Source organism: Electrophorus electricus, chromosome 1 (genome assembly GCF_013358815.1).
Source record: "Electrophorus electricus isolate fEleEle1 chromosome 1, fEleEle1.pri, whole genome shotgun sequence".
Taxonomy (NCBI): domain Eukaryota; kingdom Metazoa; phylum Chordata; class Actinopteri; order Gymnotiformes; family Gymnotidae; genus Electrophorus; species Electrophorus electricus.
This window is the reverse complement of record NC_049535.1, coordinates 19242503-19258413: the sequence shown is the minus strand read 5'-3', so window position 1 is coordinate 19258413 and position 15911 is coordinate 19242503. Positions and strand designations below refer to the sequence as shown.

General features: G+C 44.0%; 1 protein-coding gene across 1 annotated transcript in view; it reads left to right on the top strand.

Annotated features, from left to right (window-relative positions):
* The first annotated feature begins 1606 nt into the window (after nt 1-1606).
* Nucleotides 1607-15911, top strand: part of LOC113575338 (ubiquitin carboxyl-terminal hydrolase 22-like) — a 28813-nt gene continuing 14508 nt past the window's right edge. The window contains exon 1 of the mRNA XM_027006789.2: nt 1607-2064. Coding sequence (XP_026862590.2) covers nt 1945-2064 — 120 coding nt within the window. The 5' untranslated portion in view covers nt 1607-1944. The remainder of the gene's footprint in view (nt 2065-15911) is intronic.

The window sequence follows — 15911 nt, the reverse complement described above, 5'->3', positions numbered from 1 at the left end:
AGAAACATTGTGAGGAACCAAGACTCAAAGCGGGGGCCCATCCTCCTCTGGTTGACACCCCAACAGGAACAACAGGAACCAGAATGTGGGTCTAAATGGACTGAATGTGGGTCTTACTGGACTGAATGGGGGTCTGACAGACCTCAAGATCCATGGGGCCCAGCTGGTGCTACTCTGGTATTTTTAACAACCTCTCAGATTCCTTCCTTTGGATGTTTCCATCACTTGGAACTGTCACATCTATTACCACTCCTGTTTTCTGCATTTTGTCCAGCTCATATGCCTTGAATATGTTCCTGTATATGACCCCTGCCACTTAGTTGAGTCGCCTAGTGTATCATTTCCCTGCCAGTATCCTGCATCCTGCTAACAGGTGCTGAATTGTCTCAGAGGCTCATTTGCACAGTCTGTATATTGGGTTTTCTCTGGTGTGATACGCCCCTGCTTCAATAGACCTAGTACATAGTTCTTTGTCTTGTGCTGCCATGATTAATGACTCTGTGTTGTCCTTCAGTCCTGCCTTTTCCAGCCATCAGTAGGATTGTTTTATGTCAACCACATCTCTTGGTGGTACATTCCACAGAGGCATGTATTCATGGAGGTTTCATGTATCACCCTGGACAGTAGATCTTACACTTCATAGGGCCTTTCCTTCCTCTGTGGATTGTGAGGCATTTTCTGGTCTTGATGTCAGCAGTTTCTACTTCTTCTCTTGTCCAGCTTATTGTGTCTGCTGGGTATCTGATAACTGGCTTGGCATACGTGTTTATTGCACATTGAGGGCTCCCAGTGTGACATGCACTTCTTCACAACCTTATTTCAGTTAAATATTTGTTGCTCATATTTGTTGTTGAAAATGTTGGTTTGTGTGTATGTATGAGTTTAATTCAGTCCTGTCATTTTAGTTTAATTTAAATACTAGAAGTTTGTCTGCCATTTTCCTCATGTGTCATGTGTTTAGTTATCCTGCCTCCTAGTTCCTAACTAGATTAATCCTTTTTTTTCTGTTATTGCTGTTTCACTCAAATATTATGTTTTTTTTTTGTTTTTTTTTGCATGTTAATTACATTCTCTGTTTTTTTGTTTGTTTTTTTCACAGATGCTACAATATTAAAGTTGAAGGCAAAGTTTTTAAAACCAATCCAGAGACAGTACACACAAGGCAACCAAATACTTTGAGCCTCTAGCGATAAAACAGCTGTGTGATGCAATTTTTGAGAGAATCATCATCATCATCATCATCATCATCATCATCATCATCATCATCATAGTCATAATAATAATAATACAAGGCTCATTAGTGTAGTAAAATAATATTAGTTTCACGCAAAATTTATTTATATATTTTAACACTGGATATCTGTGAGCATTTCTGGGGACGTTCATGTGATTGTCCGTGGGGTGAAAAGGCACTCATATGACTGTTTTGATTGGTTCCATTAGACCGGTAAGACAGCCCACTCGCTACGAAAAGGCATTTCCCTTCACCAGTAATATTAGCGCTAAAACTCGTATGGGCGTGGCATCAACGGGAAATAGAACACTCGACAACCAATCGATTGTAAGACTCATCCGTGTCAGCAAATCAGAAACCAACATGGACAGGTCATAGCAAAGCTCATGGTGTAGTCTCGAAATCCGGATTGCTGTTGCCGACCGTAAAAAATCTGTTGAGTGTAAGTGGAAGTGCTGGAACTAGCAAATGTTAAGGCTAACGCAATAGAGAGACTGTCCGAAACTGGAGGACACACTAGATAATCTAATAAAAGTAGTGAAACGAGCAGCACTTTGAGTTAGCGGCTATTCGATTTTCGCTCCGCATTTGTAGCGGTTCCGTTTTAATTCGGAGACCGTTCCGGACAGCTAGCTCGCTAGTTTCTGGCTAGTAATTCTTCTCGGACACGTTTCCTCACTTCAGTCACACAACTGGATGTCGCTTCTGTCATGTGTCCGGCCGGCTGCTCCCATGTGAACGGGTTTAAAGTGGACAACTGGAAACAAAACCTCCGAGTCATATATCAATGCTTTGTGTGGAGCGGGACTGCCGAAACCAGGAGACGTAAGGTAAAAAAAGAAACAAAACAAAACGCCACGGCTAGCTAGCTATGTTACCAAATCTAAAAGTGAAATGCAATAAGGTTGATTGAATATTACCTAGGTTAACTGTGTTGTATGCGATGCCCCGCACACAGTTGGAAGCACACCGGATAGTGTCCATGTAAGAGAGCTACATTAGGATACCTAGCAATGCAAGTTGCGTCTTATTGCAGGCACAGCTCTCTATAGAACCCAGATCGCCTCTGCATCTTGGGAAACAGCGGTGTGTAAAGTGCAGGGGTGTGTGTTAAGAGGGATGCTTGCCTGCTAGCATGGCTGTGCACCAGTTAATACATACAGAATATGGTCCAGCCTATAAGGATATGATCAGTCCAGCCGGCTGCATTGCTTTCATGCTTTGATTTGCTTCACGTTGTGTCCTTTTACACAACTATCGTCAAGTCTCTGACAGAGTTATTAATAGTCCAAGTTTGTCTAGCTCACTGGGTGTGAGAGGTAAACTAGAACAACACCCACTGGGATGTGTTGATGGAGACTTCATTTAGATCACTAGCAAGCATCCTGTAAAAAGATCTTGCAGTCCCTGCTGCTTATGACTGAATGCTTACAATCAAACACCAGTCAAGAGGCTTAACTAACGTAACATCGCATATTTGGAGGGCGAATTTTCTCTTCCGAGGAATGAAGGTTTAGGCTTGGTGACCAGGACAATAACAGTTATGTCACGTCTTTTCATTAGTTTGCGCTCGCTTTTTCTGGGGACGTGGTGCGGAAACGCTTTGCTGGTAAACCGTAGCGAACTGTATCCACAAGGCAGCCCGTCTGTTTAGGGAAACATTAATTCTTTACCCCACCCTTTCTTTCTTTCTTTCTTTCTTTCTCTCTCTCTCTCGCTCTCGCTCTCGCTCTCTCTCCTCAATATGAATGAGGATAGCAGCTCCACGAGCTTTACTGTGTTCCGCCATCTGTGCGCACGCCACCCCCGCGTGATGACGCAATCCTTGGGTAGCTCGCTCTTACCCCTTACGTTTCCTACCACTTTTTAAAGTCCTAAATGCTGACGTGACAACTGTCTGGCATGGTTTTTGTGCATGCACTGTAATGCGTTTACATTTTTGAGGCGGTCACCGTGTGCCAGGGAGTCGATTTTGCTTCTTATAGGACTGACGGTGATGTAGGACCCACAAAACTTGGTGAGCGGAGTTTGGCACACTGAGTGATAGAATCCAGCAAAGCTTTCACATTGTGGAACACACATATCAACTGATTCCCCACTGACCGTGCAGATGATGTCAAATGCACAAGCCTACTTCCTTATCAACATACTGATAACAAAGGCAGACATCATAAACTGGATTTCCCTCAGTGCTCCTTGGGTAACGGTGCCTTCAGTTTTCTTCTCAAATATAATTGCACTTCTCTACATCAGAAATGCTGAGGATTGCTTGTAAAATGTGATGCTCAACTTAAAGATTCCTAAAGGTCCTGATTCGACTGCTGCAGACCTTTGTTCTTCTAGGCATGCTGTCTGTCCGTCAAGGGCAACCCTCGACCGGACGCACTGTGTCATCAGCTCCTGCGTCACCGCTGTGCAGAGTATCTACAGCCACAAGGCGTCAGGCTGGGGCGTGAGCGCTCCTTACCGCATGTGCTTTAAGACTCCTCCTGCAAACAGGCGGCACACTTTTGGTTTTCACGGCATCCCAGAGCTGCTCGGCTTTGTTTGTGGCCTGTTGCTGTTAAGATGGATGAATAGCTCTTGATTAGGTAAAAAAAAAAAAAAAAAAACAAAAAAAAAAAAAAAAAAAAAAAAACCAGTTAAGATGATTCTCCGTTTTAAGTGTGACATGTTCTAAAGAGGTAGCGGAGCCATTTACTGCTACTCTTGACTGTAGTCCCAGCTAGTAGTGTCTAGCTAAGCAGTGACATGGTGTAAGGTAACTAACTGATTCTGACTGCAAATAAATTAGGAATTTTCCTTGCTAAGCCCAAGTACTTGCACACACACACACACACACACACTCTCTCTCTCTCTCTCTCTCTCTCTCTCTCTCTCTCTCTCTCTCTCTCTCTCTCTCTCTCTCTCTCTCTCTGTGTGTGTGTGAGCGAGAAGGCAACAAGGGTATGGTGTCCTGGCAGAGTCCTTGTGTTTTAAAACACTTGTGTCTGTAGGTCACTGTTCTTCAATTGTTTGTTCTTGCGATTGTTGTGTTAACTAGTACACTCATTTCACTACACCAGTACACTCATTTCAGGAATACATGGGGAAAAATCCTAATGCAGCCCCTGGTGGGGTTAAGAGATCTGTGCAATGTCAAGCTGTACCTGTGTGTCAAATGAACGAGAAATATCGGTGAGATTCACAAGGGAGACCATGCACTCGTTCTGCAGTTTGTGTAGGTGCATGTTGAGGTTGAAGTGCTAAACCCAAGGTGTTTTGCAGCTTGTACATTTTACTTTCATTTATTGGTTTTCATTCTTACTTGGTTCGTTCACAAGCACTAATAACATCAGGGATAGTAGTTTTTTTGCATGAGTAGCACATTCTGAAATGAAGTCCCACATCCAAATAGACTTTTTTGACATCTTGTATTAAAAGTGGCAGCCTGTACAAGTCAGAGTTTCTTCATTAAAGCAATAGATTTTATATGGGCCCGTGACTAAGATGTAGGCCTTTGTTTTGAAATGAATGTAGTCTGTTCGCAGATACACTTGCTATGTATTTTCTCCCTTCTCCATCTCCAATATTCCCCCTTCTCCATCTCCAGAGAGTGCAGTATGATTCCTCCCCTATTGATCATTATCAGTTTCTGCTAGTGTGATACAGTGACTGCCAAAAACTACAGTTAATGCAGTGAAGCTAGTGATATGACAACACTTCACACGACATCTAAAGCAAAAAGTAAACACGGGCCTGACTCTGCTTCTTTCGTCTTATTTTGCTCTCGCTTGCCATGACTGCCGGTGACGGTAGACACCAGCTCTAATGACGCCTGTGCTCATCTCCACGTCTGCGTCCCAGGGACGCGAGCTTGGACACCATTTGTTAAGCAGATGTCAGGACACCTGTCGGGGATGACGACCAGCGCTGACGAACACTTTTCTCTAATGCGAAGCGGGGATGAGCATCTTTGGTGCCCCCTCTCCCGATTCTCCTCCCTCACCCCCTCCCCCCATTCAGGTGCACACTTTGGCAGGGACACACATCCCCGAAGAACAGACGTCTCGTCTCCTCGCAATCAGTGTCCAAGCAGATTACCAGCAGATAGCCTTAATTCTCAGGAGGATGGACCCATTGTGACACCAAGCTGGAATCAGCCTTTATGGGGAAGGGGTGTGCATATTTCAAGCTGGACATTTTCTTTTGGCAAATCAAATTACCAGGGAGGGTTGGTGAAGCAGGATTTATGGCTGTCCAGCGGTTTGTTTTTTTTTCGCATTAATGATAAATGCTCTCAATTAGTTTCACTTCACTCTTCAGCACTGCATGGGATTGGCTGCTTTGCATGCATTTCTGTATGAGAATATTGTCTTTATATCAAGCATCACAGGACAGTGTTATACATATTGTTGTTATAATTTAGGTCTGCAATGTAGAATAATTAATGAAAGAAGACACTGCTATAAGTGACTAAAAACAGGCCTGTAACGTTTGCTATATCGGCATTTAGACTATAGCTAAACGGTCATACATCCATGCAGTGTGTGGTATCTGGTAAGAGGCCATTTATGGTTTATGAACTTCTGTTTAACCAGAGATTCCTTACACACCCAACCTGAATCATTGTTAAATTACACCGTGCTAAAGACGCTGTAACGAGGAGGGTCTGTGATTAGTCTTAGGTAGTCTGTGCTATTGAAGACTTCTATTGTCATTCCTGTTGCACGTCTGCCCTCTCTCCCTCCGCATGCTGTGCCCTGGTGCCTGTGACGGAGGTTAGCGTAGCACGTGTGTCCTCCACGATGACTGCCTCAGGCAGGGGTGGCAGCCAACACGACCTGCGCTCCTTCCCTCAGCCGTTTAATACGGGGCTCTCGTTGTTGTGCTCGGAGTGAGCGCATCCGGACAGAGCCCTTCCTCTTGGAACGCTAAGCAGCAACACTGGGAAAATAAAGCAGAGACTCGGTGGAGTCTCTGTGTTCTCGGACGAAAACTGTTCAGGTTGAATCCCAACACTCCACTGATTTCTCTCTTTGACTTCTTATTAAGGTCCATAGACTGTCCATTCAATCCATAGCTATATATAGCTCTTGTCATCTTGATTCGTGCCAATGTTTGTGAGGTGCATCATGCCCAAGTTGTGCTTGACCCTAGAGGTCAAAAGCTATGCTAGGTGCCTTTGGATCCACTTCCATTTTGCCCACAGTAGGGAACAGATGTTTGCCTGCACTTCATGTGGCTTGCAGTGACCGTATCATGGCTGCATTGCTTAGCCCAAATCAAATACAGTGTTAATGCAAGCAGTTTAATTTCTTGCTGCAGCTGAACTGGGAACAACAGGGGCTATAGAGTTGTGTCTATAAGCTCTTTTGCCTGTGAGGATGAGCCTATACAAATAGGATTAGATGGAGAACTTTGACTCGGTGCTAATGAGCTAATGAGTGTTACATGGCACAGTAATTAGTCTGCCCAGGCTAATTGCCCAGGTCGACCGGGTTAATTATCTCTGTACTGCCTGTTCTAATTGGAGGTGCGGCACTTTCTCTGCTTTCATTAGCATGAAGACTGGTGATTGGCCCCTTTATTGGCAATAAGGAGTGCATTGGTCCAGTTGGATCTGATTAATGGCCAAGGGGGGGTGGGACCTTTATTTGTTTGTTAAATTTCCTTTATCTTCATTTCCCTTTTATCCTTTATAAAATTGTCACAGGGAAGCCATCCTTGTGACTTCCCCACTTTTATGTGTGCCTACACTGGTGTTTTTTGTATAGATTTCAACATCCTATGATTGAGGAACTAGGTCTCCCAGTTCCGATGGACTGCACAAGGTGGTCAGCGGCCCACTCCACCATCCCCCCTCCCCTTCACCTGCAGATTCAGGAGTGGTTCATTCCTGAATGGTTGGCATGGCAGAGATATAACTGGAAATTTTCAGGGTGCTTTTGGTTCTTCATGTAGCAAGCTCCCTTTTTTTTATGTATTATGGCTTTATTTTACTCAGTGTTTGAGGATCACCAGTTGAACGGTTGAAACAGACTTCACTGTTGTGATGTTTCTGCCGATGCCTAGGAATGTGATCAAAAGGGCAGTAAGTGGCTGTGAGCTCCTGTAGCTGACTTGGTAGAGGTAGGAAGCCAAGGTTGCTGGCAACACCAAGGCCATGGGTTTGATTCCCCGGGAACACACACTGTCATTCTGATAAATAAATAAATGTGTGTGTATGTATGTATGTATGTATGTATGTATGTATATATATATATATATATATAATATGGAGATATATATATATAATATGGAGATATATATATATATATATATATATATATATATATATATATATATATATATATATATATATATATATATATATATATATATATATATATATAATATGGAGATATATATATATAATATGGATATATATATGGATGGGAACGGCCTTAGACGCTGGGAAAGCCATCATGGATTTTACGTGTTGCATTTGTTAGTGGCATAGTGCTTAAAAGGTTGTGGCAAACTGAATATGGAAGGAGGTGAGGCTGGGACGCCAGACCTCACTGTTGAGCTTTCTGGAGTTGTCGTAGGCTTAATTTAACAAAACACTGATGAGGTGAGGTGCCTACCTGATGACCCGTTTTGTGGTTGCTGGAATGAAAAGAATAAGACTCTGAAGCTCTAATGGCGTAGGATATTTTACATCTTGTCCTGTGTATATGTGAGATTGTCTGCATAAAAGCATCTGGAAAACACTTCTACAGAGCTGTACTCTGGAAGCTTCTAAGATGGGTCAGATTGAAGAAAATGTTATCAGAATCTTGAGAAGTGAAATAAATACTCATCATGTGTGTTTTTTTAATATATATTATTTATTTTCTTGCTTTTGTATGACTAAACCAAACTCCTTTGTGATGTGTTGGGGTCAAGATGCACCAGTAAAAATGCCAAGGCTGCCAAAAGGTTTCTAAAGTTCACTGATTTGGAGTCTTCACTTTTGTGGAGGGGCCAATACTTAGTTTATTGGAAACATCTACCTCATGCCTGCACTTGTTCACCAGTTTATTAGTTTATTAGATGCAGCCATCTTGCAGGAGCAGTTGAGGTCCAGCTTTATCAGACACACCAGTGCTGCTGGTGGTTTTACACACGTCAGCATCTCTGCTGAGATGAGACCCAACAGTGGTCCTCTGCTCAGAGGCTGACCGTTAATAAAGAGCTACAGGATGATCCCTTGTAGCTCTGGGAGCACATTGCACATGGTAACAGGTTGGTGATTGGCTCTAATTATACTACTTCTACCCACTAATGTGATTCTACTGCCCCCTGGTGTTTGCAATATATTTACTGGTGTGTATCTCGGCGTAGTCTGACCAAAAAATGCTAATATGGGTAACGGGTATGGAAAGCTAGAGCCCCTAACTTTGAGAATAGATAATTACTAGATACTTTTTTTAAATTGAAATACACTAGCTTTTTGGTTTTGTTTTTTTTTTGGACCAAGCTATGCTAACTCATGCTAGCGCCAAGTGCTCTCCCTGACTGTGTTCCACACCTGCCAGCGTGGTGTCCTGCTGCAGATGCTCTGACCGGCTGGTCCGGCACAGCAGCTCTGGGGGCCGAGCTGTTCAGCTCGACCGCCTCCACTTCTCCTGGCCGAGCCCCAAGCCGCAACGTCAGCCAGCCCCGGCACGGCCTGCCTATCTGGGGTTGAGCACATCTGCCGGTGCCTGCTTCGGACCAGACAAAGGCCACAGGGGCCCCCAAACCTGGCCTGCCGCCTCTCTGTAGTCCATGGCGACGCGAGCTGGCCTTTTGTCTCTCGGCCAGACTTGCATGACACGATCAGGGGGCCTGGCTTGCGAGCACACCCAGCTGCCGCGACTACATGGGCTAGCGAGCACCTGTCGACGGCTAGCGTGGCACGCCTGGGCTTTTTCCATGGAGACTTGGAACAAGGAAATAGCACATCCTGTGCATGGCAAGGATAGACAGGACAGGATTTTGTTTTTGAATTCACATGTTCTTCCTGTGTACGCATGGTGCTAATGTAAACTCGCTTTTCCAGTCCTTGTAAAAGGCTTCTCTGAGTACATATTACGTGCTTTTGATCTGACATTGAAGTATCCATCCAATTTGGGTGAACCCATACTTATGATTTTGAAGATGCACGATAAGTGTGATCAATTTAAGCGGTTTATTCAAGTATTAAATGATTCCTTTTTTTAGAGTAATATTGAGACTAAACATGCTTTATTGTGCAGAGATCTTTTGTCTTTCCCAGCAGTTTGATCTGCAATGACCTGTACTGTGATTGCTTACCTGATATAAGTGGTTGTGTCTGTCATATTGTAGTGATACATTTTTATGGCCCAAGGGGCACAGATCCTAGACGACTATTCCAAAGACACAGTTTACTAAGATCCCAAATAAAGAGCCATATTTTGTTTGGAAAGTCTAATAAATTGCATGTATAATTAGTAGATGTTTTCTGAGTGATTTACACAGATAACATGAGTGAATAATGAATGCATGAAGGCGATATATAAGCTGTGTTATCAAGTTTGCATGTGAGTTTGAACACACAGACCTTTAGTAAATTAGCTCCTGAGACATTTGGTAAATGGTTGAAGGCCTGGAACTGCTCCATATGGCTCATAATCATTCACCCTCTCTCTTTAAAACTCAGCCTTGTATTGGTCTTTTTCCCTTCCCCACAATTGCTCTGAGTCAGGGTGGGTTCCACTCTGATTGATAGTGGTTGATGGGAAGGCGATCTCTCTCAAGCACTGAGGAGACAGAAGGTCTGCCCAGTGAGTCACGCCCTGATGTGGTCCTTAGATTCAGTTTGGGAGGACCAGAGCATTTTACGTTAAGTGGCTTTGCTTCTTTCAGCGTTTTGAACACTAACCAAATGTTGGTAATTCTTTGCAAGGTAATTTTAAAGATTTTTTTTCTAGGCATTGGTTTGTTATACATCAAATTTGTACCTCTTTCTCAACTTAGTTATTTTAAGAGAATTAGCGATCACGTTTTTCACATAAACGTTGCACTGAAATTTCACTGTGTGCAGAAAGCCCTTTATTTTTCAGAAACACTGCTGCTGTTGTCGGGTGGGCAATGAGATCATTAATCTGAGTGGAAACGACGACCTCATTCATCTTCCACTTTCTATGGGTTAAATACTTGATTAAAGTTATTTACTGCTTGATCAATCCCTTCAGGTTGAATCATGTTGTGTTGAAGCACGGGAAGCAATGCAGTGACCCTCCACACTGGATTTGAGGACTGAGGTTTGTTTGGTTGGTTGCTCTGCCATATTGTGAGGAGTGCCTGCTTCTTCCCCTGAGGAGCCCAGCAGCTGTGGTCAGCAGGGGTCACATGACTTCTGAGATGTTCGTATGATCAGCAGTTTTCACTTGACCACTGTGATGTTCGACACAGTTTCAGTTGTTTGTTGACTTTTCTGTTTCTTCAAGAATGAAATGCACCTAGCTGCATTTCATTTCCTATCCCCGATATAACGGGAATTGCTGTGGCTCCTCATGAATCTAGCCAATGTTCCTCAGCCCCTTGGGCCAGCCATGCTTTTTGACTTGTCAGGCTTGGCCTGGTTTCTGTTATAACAATGGCAGCCTTGGGTTTTCTGTCTGCTTGTGGTTGGTTCTTTCCCCTCTCTGCTTTTATTGGCTAAATCCAAAGGTGCCTTTTCCCAGTTGTGCCCTTGCTCTCATAGGTTCATTTGTTCTTGTGTGTGAGAGAGTGTGTGGTGTGTGTGGTGTGTGTGAAGGTGTGTGTGTAGCAGCATGTCTGTTCCAGAGCTCTGCACATCCTGAGGTGGCAGTATGATGTGGCGAGGCCTCTGGAGGCTGCCCGCCACAGCTGAGTGTGATCGGTGATGGCTCAGTTCTCTCTGTGTCTCCATCTCTCTGTATCTCTCCCCTCTATTCTTTCTCCCCTCTTCTCTTTCTTTCCTTTCTTATTTTGGGCTTTCCTGTCAGTGTGGGACTTTCATCCCAACACAATTACAAAACGATTCTTCAGCTCCAAAGCAGAGAGTGGGAGGGGTGCGAGAACCTGTCACGACTCATCAGTGTCCTGAATCTTCTATATACACACACATACACAGACAAGAACACTGTTGTTCATCTGTGCTCGTCTAAGCGTTTCACTTTTATGACCAGTTTGATGCATGGTGGTGATTTGTCTCGCTTGTGAAAAAAGTGGTCTAATGCAACATTCCCATGCTTTTTGACTAGCGCTTCAAATGATCTGACAAATGGGCCGGACAATGAGCATTGCTTTTTTCGCTGACATATGAGTTTATGTTTGTAAATTGTATATATACACACACACACACTCACACAGAGGCAAACTCAGATGTACTGTGTTAGCTGTATGCTCCCTGGGCAATACTAAGAGTGGCGTTGCTTTGACGTTGCTCCTTGGACAATACTAAGAGTGGCGTTGCTTTTGCTGCTTTAACCCTGTGTGTGTGTGTGTGTGTGTGTGTGTGTGTGTGTGTGTGTGTGTGTGTGTGTGTGTGTGTGTGTGCATTCTCACCCAGGCCCTAGTGTGACTCACCACTCCTCACACTCCTCTGCCCTCTCTCCTTCACAGCCAGTGGGGTATGTTCGCTGTCGCAAGCATGTCTCTGTGGAAATGCTCCCTCGCACCATCTCTATGCACCTGTTGGACCAGCGGATGTGCAGGCACACTGCTGCGTAAATGGCCGTGCCAAAGACTCTCTCAAAATCTTTCCCGGAGGTTCACACCCCCGGAAGTTCCTTTGGGCTATTTGTCTGCCACGGTGGATGGATGCCTGACCTAATGGGGTTTGTGAGCCACATTACAGCTGTGTTCCCAACCTGGTCCTCTAAGCCCCCTAGTAGGAACATGTTAGCCCCATGGTGATCCCCCTGGACAGGGTTCACAGCTGAGCGAAGTGATCCAATCACTGAAGCCCTAATGCTGGAGCCAAAAGCTGGAAGAGCCTGGGTTTGGGGATCACAGCATTGGGGTTTTTTGGAAGGTGCCAGTGGTTGAGCAGAAAGAAGCACCAGGGCAGGGCAGAGCTGGGCGGGGGCAGCTGCTGAGGCAGTGGGAAAGGGCACATCGTGGCTGAGCCAAGGCCGGGGGCTCAGGAGCCGGGCCCTGGCAGGATCACTTGAACCATGGGTGTGGTGATCTGTGTGAGGCAGAGGCGTCCTGGCTGCAGCCCACAACTCGCGGGCCATAACTGGAGGCTTATGGATCGCAGGCGCATAGCTCATCTCCTAAGATCGCAGGCTTTTCTTGGGCATTGGCTCGCTCTGCGGTTCTCCGCCACTTGCCTTGAGCCTTTCACCTTGATGCCCACACTCCATCTCCCACTCTAACTGGTGCGTGCATGTTCGTGTACGTATGCAAGCAAGGATTGAAGAGTGTGAGTGGCCCTGGAGTAACCAGCAGGGTGCACAGGACGTGTGTGTGTGTGTGTGTGTGTGTGTGTGTGTGTGTGTGTGTGTGTGTGTGTGTGTGTGTGTGTGTGTGTGTGTGTGTGTGAGTGTGTGTGTGAGCCTGTTTCACAACAGCCTCAGAACTGCTGCACAGGCTCCTACACTCCCTCTTGCACCTGATACCATGTCTTACAGCATTATTGCAGAGGTTCTTTGCAGTACTGATATTGCGTAATGCTGCAATATGTCAATGAGTCCCCTAACAGTGTGTTTTTTAGTGTGTATCGTGGGCTTTGCAAACGTCGGACATTCCAGATTGGTGCACGTTGGCTGTTTTAATGACTCATGGCATTCATTTATCCAAGAAACATTTAAAAAATTGTGGTCAAAATTATGTAGGCCAGTCAAAGGAAAATGTATTTATATAGTGCTTATTACAGCAGCTGATGTCAAATTAGCTTTACAGACGGCCTCACACATTGTGTTTTTGACCATGTCACCATGATGGTTCACTGGGGATTTTTTTTTTTTTTTTTTTTTGATTGCAAATCATATTGCAATCCCAGTGTGCAGACATATTCCTGCAGCATGGAACACTGTACGTGCGTGCTTGCTTGCTTGCATCCTTCTCTCACACATCTGATCTGCTTGACCAGTGAATCCTAGACAATAAAACGGTCATACATTGGTCAATCTTGAGTGCAGCATATCAAGTCCAGTGAGGTGTATATCAGGATCTAGTCCAGTGAGTTACGTATCGGAGTCTGGTCCAGTGAGCTATGTAGCGGAGTTTTGTTTCTCGGCTTTCCTTTTCCTCGGCTCCATTTTCCTGTTGGCAGACTCCCACTCACCCCCACCTGCCTTCCCATTCCTGTGTTTCATTTCCTGCTTCCTCCCCATCAAAGCCAGACACTGATGTGTACTTTTCCGCAGTGGATCAGGGACTCGTCTATTTTAAAATGCTGTAATACTCTCTTTAGAAATTGTGTAGCACTCACTGTAGGTGTCAGTGACTGCGTGTTTGACCTTTTAATAATCTGTGATTATTAAAAAAGGCAAGAATTGCACCAGGAAGATACAAATCTATGCAGGTTTCATTTCATGCTTCTACTTTTGCAGTGTGATGACTCTCGAACTGTTCTTTCAAATAGTAACCGTTACAAAAGGGGGGGGAAAGGAAGAAGGAAAAAAAGGAACCCGTGCTAGTTTTTTAAAATTAGATTTTTAAAATTAACCAGTAATAGTTGTTGCCTTTTTCCTGTAACAGAAACAGAATACACTTTTTATCTTTCCTTGTATCCTGATGGTTTAATAAAGTTACAGGAGCTTCTTTTCCACTGTAGGGCCAAACTACGGTTACTAAGGCCATGTCCGAGTATTGCGTTACTACCCAACCGTGATGAGCAGCGTGGACTGAGCTTCCCCCTTTTCTTTGTTTATTTCTGTATTTTTCTTCCTGTCTCTTTCTCTCTCTGTCTTTCATGAGTTATTTCAGTCTCATATTATTGCCGAACAGTAGAAACATACTTCACATTTCTGTTTGGATTAATCTGACTGTAGCCAGTATATTCCCCTCTTGCATGTTAGATCTTTCTGAGTTTACCAAAATGCTGTGGTAAAATTTGTGAATATTTATTAATCCTTATTGCAGTGTTAGACTTTGCAAAGCTGATAAGTTTGTAATGTGAACAGTATCAGATTAGCTTTCTATGGGTGTGCGTTTGACTTTCTTTCGTTCAAATAAAATTATTTAGCTTTGTTGATTTATCATTCTTTGACCACGTTATATGGAGAAGTTTCCACTGTGTTTTAATGTTTCAAAGCGTACTACATTCATGAAATACAATTGTTTGAAATACAAATGCAATTGTAGTAATACAATCGCAGTTTAGCATTTTTGTATACATCTCTCAGCTGTGGGGCACAGTCCTGGAAAAGGGTCCAGTTCAGCTCTAAAGATAACATCCACCAGTTGTCCCAGTTATTACGGCAAAAACGGCTAGAATTCATGCCAGATTTGATTGTCAGTTAGTGTTTTGATGCTTTTGAAAAATCGGCTCAGATTCCAGTTCAGATGTTTATCGCTACCTAAAACACTCGCTGTCTGCATGTTCTCTGTTAGTCACAGACGAGTTCCTCTCCTTCTACCTCAGGGACGTCGGTGTAGGTAGCTCCTGAGAGATGGCTTTTTGAGACGGCTCCTCCGGCACTTGAAAGCCTTCTTCGTGACAGACCGCCCTGCGGATCTGTCCATAAGAAGCATTTTCACTCGCTGACTGACTAGCCTTGTCCTAATTGTCGCCTGAAGTACTAAGGTCCTCCTTGAAGCGTACACTTTTATCACTTTGACGAACGGTATGTAAAAGGGGTGTAATGGTTCAAGGCGTCGGAGGGTTTAGAGCAGAATTAGGACACACTTCACCTCACTTCCCTTCACCCGTATGCCGCCGAAACGCAATTTACCGTATTTTGCCACCTTGCTGGGTTTCACAGTCGCTGCTAGTTTTTCGCTGTGTTGCTATGACGACACGAAGGCGAATGCCTTTGACATGCAAAGTGAAGCCTGTACATTTGCCCAGGTCTTCTGTATAACCTTAACATTATATTAAAACAGGCTCATTCTCTACACTTACTAAAGCCAAAACACCAGATTGCGAGTTGTTTGATACATTAACGAAGCTGTGAATGGGTTTTACGTAAAGCACCATATACGTTTCATCAACCCTTTTGGGGGGTGGGGGGTGCATGAAACATTCGGTTATATAGTATTTTAAGTATTTCTAAATGACACAATCCCAGTCGATGTCTTGTTCTATTTTCATGTATATATTACATCTTGTTCATGTATATGGCGCTTGCGACTTACGTTTAAAATGTTACCCATAAAATGTGATTGTGTCAGTTCCTGTCAAGCCAGCATGATAACACGGGTTCGCTCATGTACACGAGTTCACTTGACTGTCATTTCAGTGTTATGTAGATTTGATAATACAAGTCATAAAAAGACAAATCTAGCAAAGCCATACTGCCCGCCTTGTGCTGCAATTAGCAGGCCAACGTGCGTATATATTAGCTAGAAAGCTAGCTGTGTAATATAAAATATCAGTCACTTTTTAACCTACCAGCAATTTGTCTGACCCTGCAGGCAAGAACATGGTGTGGAGAAAGCCTCTGTTATAATGATATTATTTTCTCAGTAGTAGCATTAGGGTCTTTATATGAGCAACTGCCTTCCTGTTGCAAATCACAAGGTGTCCAAG